At 39.0% G+C, this 15,830-nt stretch overlaps 2 protein-coding genes across 14 annotated transcripts in view; one reads left to right on the forward strand and one right to left on the reverse strand.

Moving 5' to 3' along the window:
- Window positions 1-2,594, forward strand: part of EYA2 (EYA transcriptional coactivator and phosphatase 2) — an 86,489-nt gene extending 83,895 nt beyond the window's left edge. For all 7 annotated transcript variants that reach the window (XM_032127428.1, XM_032127430.1, XM_032127426.1 and 4 more), the window contains one exon: window positions 1,694-2,594. In XM_032127428.1, the coding sequence (XP_031983319.1) occupies window positions 1,694-1,774 (81 nt within the window). In that variant the 3' untranslated portion in view covers window positions 1,775-2,594. The remainder of the gene's footprint in view (window positions 1-1,693) is intronic.
- Window positions 2,595-4,540: 1,946 nt separating this feature from the next.
- ZMYND8 (zinc finger MYND-type containing 8) overlaps window positions 4,541-15,830 on the reverse strand; it is a 49,811-nt gene continuing 38,521 nt past the window's right edge. For 3 of the 7 annotated variants that reach the window (XM_032127421.1, XM_032127420.1, XM_032127422.1), the window contains exons 15-21: window positions 15,044-15,415; window positions 13,270-13,460; window positions 12,648-12,728; window positions 11,621-11,699; window positions 10,842-11,081; window positions 10,535-10,692; window positions 5,881-5,982 (exon numbers count right to left, since the gene is read on the reverse strand). In XM_032127421.1, coding sequence (XP_031983312.1) covers window positions 5,881-5,982; window positions 10,535-10,692; window positions 10,842-11,081; window positions 11,621-11,699; window positions 12,648-12,728; window positions 13,270-13,460; window positions 15,044-15,415 — 1,223 coding nt within the window. Of the gene's footprint in view, window positions 10,250-10,534; window positions 10,693-10,841; window positions 11,082-11,620; window positions 11,700-12,647; window positions 12,729-13,269; window positions 13,461-15,043; window positions 15,416-15,830 lie in introns of all 7 variants that reach the window. The other 4 variants (XM_032127423.1, XM_032127419.1, XM_032127425.1 and 1 more) reach the window with 3 other exon arrangements.

Consider the following 15,830-nt stretch of genomic DNA (forward strand, 5'->3'; position numbering starts at 1 on the left):
AGAACGGTGGATTTCAGTCACTTCAGCTGTCTGGGTTTGTTTGCTGTCTCTACACACACTGATAAACAGCTCAAAGGAAACATTTGTTTACTGGTAGGCAACAGGCAATATACCAGAGAGAAACTTTAGTTGTATTTAAAGGTTAGAGGAGTGTAAATAGACACTCTGGAACCACTGGAATTTTTTGTACACAGGTAGGTACAACTGGAAAAGGAACATCTCCCTTCATCAGAATCTGCCTAGGAAGTGTATGTTCTCTGAAGCTTTGTTGAAGCTGTTTATGCACAAGCAGCGTGGTTACAGGTGAACTCCTGCAGTGATAAAAGACTCTTAGATGTGTTATGCCCGTGCTGGAAGGGACTAAGTGCTGTCAGTTTAGGCTTTCTGTACATTTATTACTACATATACACCACTGACTGTGCAGAGACTGGCATTTTGGGAGAAGGCAAAGAAAATCACAGTCCCAAACGTTACAAAATCACAGTGCAGAAAAGAACTGTGTCTTTGATTTAACTGCTTTAACAGTCTTGGAAAAGAAACAAATCCAGCACAAACCCCAGGCTCACCAGAACACACCAAGAAAAGTTGTATTTAACATCTAAGAGCATGCTCTAATTATTTTGAGGTGCTCTCTGTGCAAGTAATCATGGGGATCACAGCTATTGCTAAGGAACGGTGCTGTTCAGGGATGCTTTCAGGGCACCCTGATTACAGGTAACATCCCAGGTCCCTGATGAAATTGAACTGCACTTGTTTCACAGCAGTTAAAAAGTTGATGCTTTGTCCTCTTTCAGATACAAGTCTTGTTTTTCTACAGTATATTCACAACTTCTAGGAGAATGATCAGGGTAGTATATAAAGAAGACAGAATAGGTCACAGGTAATTGACCTTCCAGACTTTGTCCAGATGCTCAGATTTCAAGTGGAGCAGGCTGGTTAAAACTTGGACATGTGTGTACATGGCTTCAGATTTATCACAGCAAATACAAATTCAAAAACAGGAAGGCAGTAGAATAATTTAAGATAACCTCCCATAAATGGGAGGACAGTTTTTTGGGGATAGACTTTTATAACCTCATTGCACCTTCCTCTGAGGCAAGAGTGTTCTGTTAAACAAAAATTGATCTGAGCAATGATACCAGTTCCTACATTTGTAGAAAATGCAGTATGACCTACAGTTCCAGTTAATTGGGAAGGTGAATTGTTAGAAAGCATTTTGATTGTGTGGCATTTTATCCCTTTAATTACATTTTTATAAATTTTAATAACTTCCTTTTACAATAGATGGATTTAATTCACTTGTCTGTGAATCACTGATAACAGCTTTCACTACTGATGTTTGCCTAAAACTGTTTCTAGTAATACTGCAGTTTTAGAAACATTCCTATTCAATTCATGGGGGGAAAAAAAACAGGAACAAAGTTTAGTATCCAGCCCACATCCTCCATCACCTGTGAAGCAGGATACTCCTAAATTGTGGAAGATGTGTCTTCCTGTCTGCGTAGGAGAGACAGATCAACAGAGACACTTCCCACTTTGTCTCTTCCTCCCTCCCCTAAGATGAGCCTCCTTGCCTCTGGCACTGTGACAGCCAAGTACAAAACTCAGTTCCTGAGGGTACAAACGAAGTTGTTTTGATATCAGTATTCTACAAAAACAGAAAAAAAATTCCACTCTTTTGGTTTCACTCTAGCACAACATGCCCTTCTGGAGAATCTCTTGTCACGCTGACCTGGAAGCTCTTCGGCACGCCCTGGAACTTGAATACTTGTAGCAGACCCCAACATCTTAGCACTGGGAGGGCTTCACTCAGACTCTTACATCGGTTCCACCTACTCCTCAACATTTTCTTAGTAAAAAAAATCCCACAGCAACTGCAGTTTTTCTTTTTTTTGAAGGAGAACCCTTTCAGTGGAAGCCTTTAAGAACTTGCAGCCAAAGAATATTGTCTCAAGTCCTCCTTCCTTTGGACAGAGGAAAGTCCTCCTGATAGTCACTGGGATGCTGCAGTTGCTGGCTAAGGTGGAGGCACGGAGCTCTAATGGCCTTTTTGCCATCAACAAGGCAAATGCTACAAATCTGGGCCTCCCTGTCAGCGTTCTTGGTTTTGAAAGGGGAAGAGGACACAGCAAGGAGTCTGCACAATCCATCCTATCACATGGGACCTTCTGAAAATAGGAGTGAAACTGTTGATTCTTTGTTTTGTTCTGGTTTTTTTTTTTTTTTTTTTTTTTTTTTTTTTGTATTTTTTTAATTTATGAACTAATCTCATTACTCTGGTATTAAGCTCTGTACCTGTGTTTTTCATCTGGCTTTTTGGGGGTGGGGAGGGTGGGGAAAGTCTTACTGTTCTAAATTAATAGTTCATTTCTCCAGAACAAACTCTGGGGACAATCATATTGTGTACATGAGTAGTAAGGACACATGGTACTGCTGGTAAGAACTGTAGCTGTGTTTTTGAACCTTACCAAGATGGTACATGGACTGTGCATGTGTCTACACGGTGCCTTATGCTGCCATCTTGGGGCTGAGGATTGGGAAAAAGTACCTTGTGATGAGTGAAAGGCATTAAATAAAAACATGTTTACATTTTGGGGGACTGGATTACCTGCCTTCTCTCCCGCCACTCTTGAATCTAGAGGTAGGATGTGCAGTGTGTGCTCCCCATTTCAAGGCTGGCCTGGTAATCTTGCTGTCAGAATATTTAAATTCTCTGGGCCTGGAGGAATCTCTTACTTTGAAAATGGCTGATTGTTCCTTGCTGTGGCACCAGGTAAAGTCAGAAGGATCAAAGCCCCTCTGGAAGGAGGTGTTAGAGATGCAGCAAGTGCTACAGCCCTCACCGCTCAAAGGGTTACACAAGTGCTCCACAAACCTGAAGGATATTCCTAACCTTTAAAAACATTTAGAGAAAACAGTGCTAGATCTGAGAGGGGATTTTCTGCAGAGCTAAAGCAGAAAATCTGATCCTAAATTAATCCAAGGCAGCAGCCCCACAGCAGCTGTGACACATCAGCATGACCAAACCCAGCCTTCCAGCAGATGCTACGGGGGCATTTGCAAAGAGCTGCTCTCTGTGCTTAGCACAACTCCATCCAAAATGTCACTTTTCTAGCAGAGGCAGTGCTGTTCTCAGGGCTTGCTGAGCAGAATTTTTTCCTCAAGGTTTCCCAGCTGTAAGAATGATTTCCTTCACTTGTGGTATAATTTCCTATTCGTGACAAAGTCAGTGGAGAATTGATTAATGCTTGCAAGATAAGCTCTCTGGTAAATAAACTTTTGAAAGAGGAATAAATGCCAGGGATTGTAGATTCCTAGAGAAGCACAACTTCAGCTTTTAATACCCCTTCAATCAGCTAATTGATCTGCCTTGAAATTCCAAATTTAACACCTGACTTAATTGAGTCAGTTGTCTCAGCACTGATTGGTTTTTTTTTTCCTTAAAGTTTCTTGGAAGATTTTGCTTTCTGAATATATTTAAAGGTTTGAAAGCTCTTGGTTTTGTTGCTGACATTCTGCTTTAGCAGAGCTTTGGGCAGGACACACCAGGGTCAGGAACATGTCTCTCACTCAGGTGTCAGCACTTCCTTCCAGGCACCATGGCTCTCAGTGCAGCAAGAGGATTCAGAATTACTGTTTACTGTTCAAGATTTACTGTTCCAGGGAATTTATCATGGATAGAAGAGGGGATCTACAGCAATTTTGTACCTAGGAACATTAAAAAGGTCTGGGAACATGCACAGACACACGTACAGGTCTTGGCTCAGCTCCTTCACCTGTGGTTTTATGCATTTCTACATTTTCTACATACTTTTCTAGGATTTGGTCACTTGTTATTTTGGAGGAGGAAAGAAAACAACTCTTCTGTAGGAAAAAACCTCCACAGGCTGGAAAAGGTGTCAGAAAGGTGTACATCTTGTACATCTCTTTCTTTTTCCTCTAACACAAGGCCTCATTTCAGCATCCAGATTCCATGGGGAAGGCCAAAACAACATTTCAAGCTTTCCAGTTTTGTGCTTTTCTGTAAACAGTAGCACTGGGAACATGAACTGTGGTTGCTTTACAAATGCACATAACAAGGTAAATGCAGGAGCATGAACTTCAGACAATATTCACAGATTTTACTATGAGACATTTCACAAGCTTCCTGTTTCTTATAATTAAGACACACACACGGAAGTCTTGCCCAATTCATGCCCTCTTGAGAGGCTACAACTGCACTCACCATGAGAGGCCCCATTTCTAACCCACAAATACACCTAACATGGTGTTAGGCTGATGTGTACAGTCCAACCCCAATCCAACCAATGAATAAATGTTACACATCAAACTGGACACACTTGGATCCAAAGGTCCCGCACTTCTGAGACAGAAGATGCCAATGTAAGTGAAATTACCTGTGATCTGGAGATTGTGCAGAAATGAACATTCCTCCAGATTGAACCAAAACTGGAAATCCAGGAACACAGAACATTTTTCTAAAACAGTTTAATAAAAAAATGGTGACGTTTCTTGAAAAATTGGAGAAACCCAAAGCATATCGTGTGTGTCACCTGTCTTAGTCACAAAGAAACACAATTGTCAAAAAAGATATTTAAGTTTAATACAAATTTTATACAAAGAAAATGTGAAAAAATACTTCCATATGCTAAAAGCAATTATGCTTCACAAATAAGGCCAGCTAGGCTAGTTTTGACACAACTGCAATTAATGAATATTCTGTTCTCACTTTTTTTTTTCTTCTAATACTTTTTTCCCTCTAATCAGGGTACTAGCTGGAGACTGTACAAACCGCATTCTTATATAAACAATGAGAGAAATCAACATGACTAAAATGTACAACAGAATGTACTGGAATGATATCATACAATTAATTTTCTCATATACATACATCACCTTTGCTTTGTTCAATGCTTTCGTTTTACACAACATACAAAATGGGACTACAGCTCAGTGTAACAGACAGCATCTCCAGGGGGTACTTCCTCTCATACTGTACTGCTTCATGCTTACATAAAAACATAAATTCCATCATATAAATAATACATGCTCTGGCCCAGCATCAAGAGTCCTTTGCCCATGTTTCCCAATCCATGTTTTTCTCCACACCTAGTTCTTTTCCAAAGTCCTCTGGGAGGATTTTTAAAAAATAAGAAAACTGTAAAGCATAGGAACAAACTTTACTGTCCTTAATCTTTGATATCAGTATCAGAAATCCTGCTACAACCAACTGCTGTTACACTTTCCAAATTCTCTGATCTTAGACTGAATGAAATTTTAAATTAATTTTAACCTGTAAGCAACATGAATATTGTTGTCAGCCTGGTCATTGTGAAAAACAGTGTAAATTTTTATGGATTTCAGGTCCACATAATTTGCCTAATAGAGTTAACTGAAAAAAGATATCCTTCATCACTTGGTTGTTCAGAGAAATTCCACAAGAGATTCAAAGTGCAGAAATTTTTTTCACTCCAAACGGAAAAAGTTGTTCAGATTCTCAGATTATTTGATGCAGTTTCCCAAGACCATTTTTCAGCATTAGGTTGTGATAAGGCTGTTTTAAACCTTCCTTTTCCAACTTCAAACACTCTTTATAAGTTAAAGTCAATACAAATATAAAAAAGGAGATGGTACTCTAATGACATCCACAAATTGTACATTATTTACAAAAGAAGCATAGATTTAATATGGATCTTACCTGTCCTCAGCTTTTCTAAGCCAGCACTAATGCTTTACATTAATGTAGTGTAATTAATGCTTTGTACACATACACAAAGCTAAAGTCTGAACCTCTGAGGTTAATCCAAAGAACTGTGTTTATTTGTCACATTTCTATTAGATTTATTTATTCCAACAACTGTATGAACTTCTTGTTAGCAGTTAGACTCTTCGTACTTGGACTGGCATTGTGGTCTGAACATACTGAACTCCAGTTCTCATTGCCACTGTCCCAGCAGAAGGACTTACCACTACAGGAATGGTCTGTGGATTAAAACCAAGAGAAACAGATTGTTATGTTAAAGGTCACATAAACATGACCACAGAAACAGAGATTTATTTTCCAGGGGAAATCCAGAACAAGTTCCAATTTTGTGCAAGAACTAATACCTTTATTACCGCAGTATTACCTCATTCCAGGGGAGAGAGTAGTGCATTACTTCCCTATAGCCAAGAGTTTCTGTGTTCTCATCACTGCTATAGAATTACAGGGACAGGAGGTGCTATAGGGGTGCACACATTGTCTGTGCTTGGAGGGTGAGGGTTTCAGAGTTACATCCAGTTATGTATTTTCTGCAAACTAACACATGGGAAGAAGAAAAAGGGCTAAGAAAATCCTTTGTCATTTGAAAAAGTTCTGACAAATCAAACTGGAGTACAAAAATACCCTTGTTTATAAGTATATTCTTGTTACACATTACTTAAATCTTTTTCCCCAAAAGGAACTCTCCCCCATGCATTCAGTCTATACAGAAGAGAACAAAGAACATCCATTTGAACAAAAGAAAGTACTTAATTTAACTTCTGCACAAATTAATAGCAAAAACATCAGCATTACTGGGAATTGTCTTACACACCCTGTAAAAATATTAATATAGAATAAACTTTTCACTTCCATCATACAGATCATGATTTATACATCTCAACAAATGGAGTTTCAGGACATCTCTATAGGTGGTAATTGATTCTACAGATGCAGAGACAAAGGCACAAGAATGTTAAACAATCTGGTCAAGGTCACATCACTCTGGAGATCTGTAAGAGGATTTATTGAACCTAAAGTCTGTATTTTAACCTTCCTCCAAAAACGTGAGAAAGTCTAGAAATGTCTCTACCATACAAACTGCAAAGTGTGTTCCGATACAATTCCAGTGATGCACAAGTGGTGATCAAACGCATCTATTTCAGTTCACAACATCTTGTGGAAGAAACAGGGAGTGAGATTTTGAGGAACCTGAAAGGGATGCCCAGATCATCCCCCAATGGTAGTGTGACATTCCAGAGAGAACATGGAAGAACAAATACAAGTTCACTGAAGCCCAATGTTTTCCCACACTGATTCAAGAAACCACATGAGTGTCTTAATGATATTCCAGAAAGACTGTGAGTATCCCTGCTGAGATGGATTACAGCTCCTTTGTGACTGAGTCTGTGCCTTCCAGAAGCCTACTCATTCCATTCCCCAGAATGCAAAGATGATGGGTTCATATTTTTACATTATTTTAACTGCAGAAAGAATAAAAAACAAACATGGGACCAATTTGCTAAATAAATTCCAGATTACTGCCATTTTGTAATGATTTCAGATGTGTCTACAAGGTTCAATGGAAACGGTACCCAGAAAGTACAATGGAAGTTGTTCAGAGGAAGAAATTCCTAGTTGGACACAAAGTGCAAACTGAATTCTAAAGAAGCCATTATGTAAGTCACTGTCAGTACTAGAGATGGGGAAATTAAGGTTGCCGCAGTTGCTTTTAAATATACGCACTTACACACATGGAAATAATTAAGTTTCAGTTCTTAGCGCGAACGGAATATGGAATGTGCGAGACTCCTTAAATGTGTTAAGATCATTCCCTGAGAGGTAAATTTTCCACCTCTGCCAGTTTTACACATATGTACATTTTGCATACATATTAAACATGCACTAAGGTTTAAAATTATTTAAATTGCACGTGCAGTCATTAGAATACAGAGGTGTCTGTAGCTGTGCAAGACTAATGCAAATGTGTACAAAGTTATAAACATGCACAAATAAAGTTGGAAACCTTTCACACCTTCCAGTTCTGCTCTACATAACTCAATACACTTTGTGTTACAGAAAACTGATGAGGGTAACTGCCATTTTTCTGAATATTACACAAAACCACCGTAGGATCTTACAACCTCGCAGCTATTCACAAAAGAAGCCTGATGTCTTAGATGTCTGCTATTGGATTTTAAAACACATACAAAACCTTACTGTTAATGGTAGTTCAGTCCAAGCAACTCAGGGCCAATGCTGCAATGGTGCACAGTGGTCTCAGCTGAGACCAAGTGGAACTGAAATGCTGTGAGGAATGTGGGAAGTCTCAATCCCCAGTAAGAGCTGTGTTTGTGTGGAATCTGATGGCTGTGAAGCACTGTTTGTGCATGAGCACATATCCACCAACACACACAGGTGTGTCCTGCAGCCGGGGGTGTGCACAGGGAAAGAGAGACGGAGGAACTTCTACAGCACATCAGGCCTCACAGTCACAGGGTGGGTTAGGTACACTGTTAAGTCAGATAAAATACTACACACTGTTATAAATTAAGTCAGAAATGAAGTCACCCACACATGGGTTTGCCTGCTGAACCCACCACAGAGGCAGAGCATGTGCCATGACCAGGGCAGCATCAGCTCAGGAGCTGACTCTGACATGAGCACTGCAGAGCACAACCAGCTGAAATAACGGGCTAATATGGTGTATAAAATACAAAAATCCAACTCACTTTTGTCCCATCTACTGTGACTGACACTAGGGAATTCGGTTGTCCTTGGTTAAGCCTTTGATGGAAAAAACCCAGGTCTGATTCCAATGCGATTTCTTGTTTCATAATGCTAATGTGCAAGACTGCATGGGAGAGACACTGCTGACAAATGCATATCCTTTTTTACAGGTACTGAGATGTCACAGGAATATCAAGCATAGCTCAGAAATAATTAAATCTCTAAATCTCTTTAGGATACATAGACAAAACGATATTTAAAAGATATTTTAAATGAATTCTATATATTTACATTGATGTTGTGGTCAAGTATATACATGAAACGGACCAATAATGTGAAATGGCCTCTGCCTGTCCTCAGTGCCTTTGCACTTAAAGATTTCTGAATCCTTGCAATCGTGAATGGAGTGAAAGGGTGGAATGTTGCACAGCAAAATAAAGCATTTTGCATTGCAAGTTGAGACTATACCAGTGAATTCATCTCTTGATACAACACCAGACGGAGACAACCCCCCAGAGATACTGAGCAATTTTAATGCCAGGAACAGCATTGCTGCAGACTTTAAACTATGATGTTGTACTTACAATTGTGGGTTGAGTAGTTGGAATATAGGTGGTGGTCTGCAGTACCTGGACCAGTTTTAAAGGCTGGTTGCTTGTCACACCTGCTGCTATCTGCAGAGACAGCACTGGCAACCTCTAGAAGCCTCAGCTTTTACATAAATTCCACCTAGTTGTTACATTATTATATGAAATTTATGTTGGATGTTTCCTTTGTGTTAAAAATTTGCATCTTAATGAATTCACAGGTTACTTCCTTGTTAATGAAACAAAATTCAGATTATGAACATCATCAATGTATACAGCATGATGTTTCAGGTAGAACATCTATATAAAAGCAATTCCATATCTGTTTAACTGGAATATTCCCTGGCAGGTTTTAGGTCTCATATTCCCTACTTACCCAGAAATACAAAGCTTGTGCTGCCATAACAGTGCATACAAACATTAACCGAATGAGCCAGAGTTTAACCAACTTCATCAAAACACTTAAGTGAAACAGCACATTCTTTTCCCCCTCTTCAAATCTGTTCCCCAAGTTACTCCCTTAGATGACATTTCAAGCCGAGAGATCTAACACCAGACAGTAGCAAAAGTGTCAAGAAATGAACACAGCTCTCTAGATTACTATGCTTCCCAATTCTACAGGACTATCTCAATGAGACATCATGCTGGAATCACAATACTACAAAATTAGTTTGCTTTTAATATTTTAAAATACAACAAGGCTCCTACTGATGTGGAGGATCATGTGTAAAGGTTTGAAGGATCAGCCCCACCCGCCTCCCCACTAAAATTTTTCTTTTAATAAATCTTGCAAGGGCAGAAAAAAAATGATGCCGAAATTGCTAATAGTCAAGCCCTACCTAGAAAGCAGAATCTTCTCTATAAACATTTTCTATATATGCAATGTTAAGTCCCTTTTTTTAGAGCATTTGCTCATCCTTGCCCACTGAAAACTATCAGAGTAGATGCTATGGAAGATTTCAAAACTGCTCCGTTAACCGTAGATCCAGGTGAAGTGTTGTATCAGTGTTATGGAACATTGTGGTACCCTAATGGCAGTCTGTGGTGAGAAAGTAAGTTGGTTTGAATGCAGGTCTTGAGCTTGGCCTCTGAACCCCCAGGCAAGAAGGGCTTGGAAGTGCTGCAGTCAGTATTGCTTATCAGAAGGCAACTTGTATCGAAAGATCCAGACCAGAAGCTACACTGATGGGTCCTGGAGAGAGAGAGAGAAAGAGGTCCAGTCCCCCTTGGCTGGAAGGATGAATAAAGCCAACACAAGGTTTTACTGGGAATGAAGGGGAAAGGGTGTTCCCAGAGGACAGAGGAGGTTTTTTTTACAAGATGAAGAACAAAAACCACAAATCTCTATCACTCCCCAAAACACACTCTTTGAAATAATGCAAATGGTTACCAATTCCTGGCTTCTCCAGGGAAGCCTTTAGGGGAAGGTTTCAGAGAAATCTTACACGTTATTTTTGTTTGAAGTGATGATACTCACTGTAACACACTCTTTGCTTTTATCAGCTGAACCTTCCTTTTCCTTAGGGGTGCTGGCTGTTTCTGTGGGTGTAGACTGCACACTTGAACTGGGCTGGGATGATTTATTTAGTGTTTCTGTGCTAATTTCAGTATCTGTTTCTTGCTGTGTCGCGGTAGCTAAAATAAAGGAAAAAAGGATGAGGCTACTACTCATGGGAGCCAGTCCACAGTCCCTCCTCAGGGTCCCATCTGCACATGAAGAACTGAGACACTGTGGATCCATCCACCCACCCAAACCCCCTCAGCTGTGAAACAGGCACCATTACCTGACTGTGTGCAAGATTTCATATGCTCAGGCCAGTGAGCTTGTTGGCAGGGGTAGTCACAGTAGCTGGTATTCCAACAGCAATAAAAGATGGCCTCTTTCTTGCAGTTGGCACACCATTGCTTCTTCTTGGTTTCATCCACTGCTTGTTGCTTTTCCAGTTCCAGCTGCTTCTTCACTTCAGCAATCAAACGATCTCGTTCCTGTTCCAGGCTCTGACGCATTTCAGCCATTGTCAGTTCTACTCAAAATCCAGAGAAAGATGGGTTTGCATTTCTACCCAACAGCAAGGAGCAAAACACTAATATGAGTTTAAAGACAACATGACATTAAAACTAGCAGTCAAGGTATTCCCCGAGTTTGGGCATCTGTTTCATACCTACTCAACAAATGCAAGTCTTCCATCTTCTTTTCTTATTCTGGCACCATGATTTTTAACCATTACCTCCCATTTGTTTAGCACTGCAGTTCTGGATGTCCCACAAAGGACCAGAATACAGCACAAGCACAAAAAGGACATATGCAGCTGCTGCTAACATGGTTTTTCTTTACAAGCCCAAACTTTTGTTCTGCTTCAATAATCAGAAAATACAGAGAATTCCATTTCTTCTCTCATCTAATTTGTTCATCGTATCTTGGTGTCTTTACAAAGAAAAATGTGGAAGTTCCAAGGGAGACAATGTGCAGCATCATGTGATGAGAGTAACACATACTACAAGCATTTCCATTTTCCATGTAGGACAGTACCTGACACACTGTTTGGGACTGTCATTTTCATACCTAGATTATGTTTCATTTCTGAAAGTTCCTGTTGATGCAACCACTGAAGTTTTTCTATCTCAATCCTCAAACGTCGAATCTAAATATTAAAAATGTAATAGTTAGTAATAATAAACAGGGTGTGGTGTATAATACATAATTATTATATAAAAAACCACGCCCAAAGTAATGAGCCATCATTTACATCAAGGCTCTTTCACATTAACATGAGGACAAGACAATAGTAAACCCCAAAGCAAAGTGTGATGTATTCTAAATACTTGTTTGCTAGATTTGCTCACCATAAAGAGCACAGGATTCTTTGAAGACAAAAAAATTTTATTAAACTTAACTCTTGATTCCTCTAAAACTGTCAAGTCTCAAATTTCTGACTGGAATCAAGAACCTATTCCTCAGTGCTGTTTGCATTTATTAGTATGACACTGAGGCTTGGAAAAGCAAGGTTTTCTATTCACTGTGGATCACGAATACAAATATCTTTGCTCAAAACTTTGACTTCCTTATTTTGGTTAAAACAGGTAAATAAATCATCACACTTTGAGCTTTATTTGTTCCCATTCATACTTAGTTTGCACTGCTTAATCTGCTTTTTCCAATGTTAAAAAAAAAACCCTTAGAAGATATTAAATGCTACCCTTAGGGAAAATTAAAAGCAATGTATAGCATTTCATTAAAAATGTTAAAAGTTCAAAGTATTTTAAAGAAGTATTAAAACTATGGTCATATGGTCATGTAACTGGAATAAGCTACTGCACTACACAGCTTACAAAAATTTTATTTTCAAAAAAACTGACTTAATTTCTAATTTTAAACAAGGTGACAAATGCTTGACAGAAGATTTAAGGACCTGGGTTTGATGGCTTAATGCTTATCTTACAGAGCCCACAGATATTAGTATCTCTTGACAATCTCCATATATAGTACTTCGTAGATACAGTTATGTGGCACATTTTTATACATAAAAATACTAATTTGCATTTTTCAAACTTAAAATACAAGTTGGTTTTATTTTTAATCTTGCACTAACCTCAGCTATTGTACTTCCAGTAGTATTTTTTGAAAGATCATTATATATTTCAGTCATTGTTCCTTTGATGGCATCCATCATCTGAAAGACAAAAAGAAAAAAAAAATTCTTTTATATATATTTTTAGTAGATTCCCACTTTCATTTTCTTTCAAGCCCTCTACTGGGAACCTATATTGCTACCCTTCTTTCTCTGTCTAAATACATGTAATTTACCTGGTTCTACTTATTTAGAAGGTAGAGCATAACAGTTTTGATCAGGACTCTGATTTTTAAGTGTCCTGAACTGGTGAACTGCTTGACCTTCTACTTTTCTAAGAAATTGCTACTGATATAATTTATCAACAAAAAATATATAACCACGAATCTGGGGAAGAAACTCAATGCAAAAATATATAGTATTCATTGATTTTTTAATCTAAAGATCTAAGGGAGTATGGAAAGCTCATGTCCCTTCCCTCACTGTCACTGTGATGAGACCAGTACCACACCCCTTCTCTTGAACAACTTAGCAACTGTTTTAATGCATGAACACACATTTATGACAAGTTATCACCTGATGAAACTATAGGGTGTTTTAAAAGAAAAGTACAACTTCATTAAAACCTTCCTCCAGAACTTACTTTGCTGGTGTATTTAGCAATATCTGCAGCCACATCAGCTGAAGCTGTTGCAATTGGCAAGTCTGTGTTAAGTGAGGAAGAAAGTGTGCTTGCAGAACCAGAGCTGGTAACCATAGAAATAGGCTGAGTACTTGTGACCAAAGTTATAGTGGATGTGGAAGTGCTCTGGGTGATCTCTTTTTGCTGCACAGCTAAGAAAAGAGAACATTGAGTGGATCAATCACACAAGGAATTATGAAAACAGTAGGCAAACTTCTACCTTCAATATCTAACTTAACTGTCTGCACATAACCATTTCAGACTTGCTTTATTTATACAATGGTGCCATCATATGATTAATTACACAGTGCCCAGCCACTGAACTTGTACATAACTGTAAGGCTTAAAGGTAAGGAAGCAAATACAACCTTGAACCTTATCATCTTAGACTGGCCAGTGCAGAAGTCTCCCTCAGTTCTAATGACTTATCTGCTGAAGTATTTAAAAAAATTTATAGTTTTAAGAACAAAACTTTTCAAGCTCTTTTTACTGATTCATATTATAAAAGATGTCGTCATTGCCAATATCCTCAGTAGTGGAATTACTACTTAGTAATTGGAACAGTAGTGGAATAAACAAGTTATTCATCTTCATGTGTTATATTTTTGTTTATGCCCATTCAGCATATGAGGAATCTATAGATTTTATAGTTTTCACTTGATAGATTTCTAGACTATAATATTTAAGATGGAACATTGCTATGATGTGCTCAATAGTAAACAGTATTGAAAAAACAAACTCATGGGCTGAACACGAAATTTAGCCCATACTATTAAGGTGTATATTAAAAGTATGATTCTGTTAAAGGTTTCACATCTAACTTCTCCAATTTTCACATTTGTTTTTCCTCACTGAATATTACTGTATCAATTTGTGCAGTCTACAAGCAGAAAGACACCACTTCCTCCACACTCAAATGACAGAAACAAAAGCAGTTTGGGACCAGAGAAATGAGCCTCTGTAAATGTCTGTATGTGAACCTAAAACCTCTCTCCTCTAAAATCACCTGCGTGCCAGTGGTGTCAGCAGAGTGGAGAATGTGTCCTCATTAGGCACAGCAGTAAACATTTCCATTTATTAAGCTGAAATTACAAATGAAGCTGATCTACATAAAGTTGCTGTTAAGTGAAGCAACAGCAGCACAGGCTTGTATTACCCTGTGCCTGCTATTGGTGAAAGCTCCAGCAAAGGGATGGTGAGAAAACAGTTGTGAAAACATCCTGAAATGCCAGAGGTGTTTGCTCAGTAAACTAGCATCAAAGTCTTGTTAAACAACAGGGATTTCAAAGACAAATCCTGGAGCCTGGGTAATTTCATTGTTGTCAAATTATACTCTGAAAAACCCTTCAGACCAACTGCCTGTCAGACAAAACTGGAAGCAATCTGTAGATGCTGAGGTGACACTGGTAAACATGAAGTGGAATAGTTAATGGTTTTAGCATATAATCCAGAAAATGGTTCAGTTCACCCTTCCAAGTCTGTTTTGGCTAAGAAAAGCAATATACAGACACACCAAATTTTTTTGTCATTAAAATAAGGAGACATGACTCTAAATACACACTAGAAAGAACAGGTATGGTGAGTAACTTGTATTCTAAAGGCACTTATCAGAGTAGAACCACACTTAGAGATTTTGTTTACACACAAGAACTCTTGGCTGGGCACCCCTGGAGCACTGAGATCACTACTGGGGAATTTGAGCACCACAGGCACATTGGGTTAGAGAAGTGTGTACCTTTAACTGCTTGTCTTGTCTGGTATCTTGTCCCTTGAGAGGACTGAGGCTGCTGTGACTGAGACTGCTGGCTCTGCTGCTGCTGCTGTCTCTGTACCTTCTGCATGTGCCATTTCTGAGAAGATGTCTGGAATTTATTTGAAGAATTCCACACCACCCGCTGCACAGCAGGGGCGGTTTCCTTGGGCAGCAGAGGCCTCTGCTTTTTCACAGGGCTTCCTGTGGCAGCAGAGGGAGCACTGACAGTAGAAGCAGCACTGGTGGTTGCTGTCACACCGGCTGGGGGGGTCTGGGATGCAGAGCGGGTGAGTACTGGAGTTTCTGGTAGAGGCTGGGTGCTTGCACTGGAGGAAGGTGGAGTTTTACCTACAACTAAACAAACATAAAATATTATGCCAGCTTTTCACCAACACATCTGATTCATTATTTTCCATCTAGTTTTTGGAACAGCCATATATACCTTCCAGTCTGCTTTGAATTATTTTCCTCAAAAGTAATCAATATTCTACAAGTAAAGTCATTTCAGTCTAGTTGAAGTTGGTGGCAATGCAGATGCATCAGTAACTAAGCAAAACAAAAAGTACAAAACCAAGAAAAACCAGCTTGACCTCATGCAGAAGATACGTGAGAGGTTCGCACTTATTAAGATGTTGCTGCCTTACCACTTCCACCCATCATCCCAATTGCTTTCAGGAGAAAAAAAAACATTCTAAAGGATTAATGTCTGAGCAGTAACTGAAGGAACAGCACACTAAAAACTTTCTAAACAACAGCGACCTGACATTGA

This window comes from Corvus moneduloides, chromosome 17, assembly GCF_009650955.1.
Source record: "Corvus moneduloides isolate bCorMon1 chromosome 17, bCorMon1.pri, whole genome shotgun sequence".
Lineage (NCBI taxonomy): Eukaryota > Metazoa > Chordata > Aves > Passeriformes > Corvidae > Corvus > Corvus moneduloides.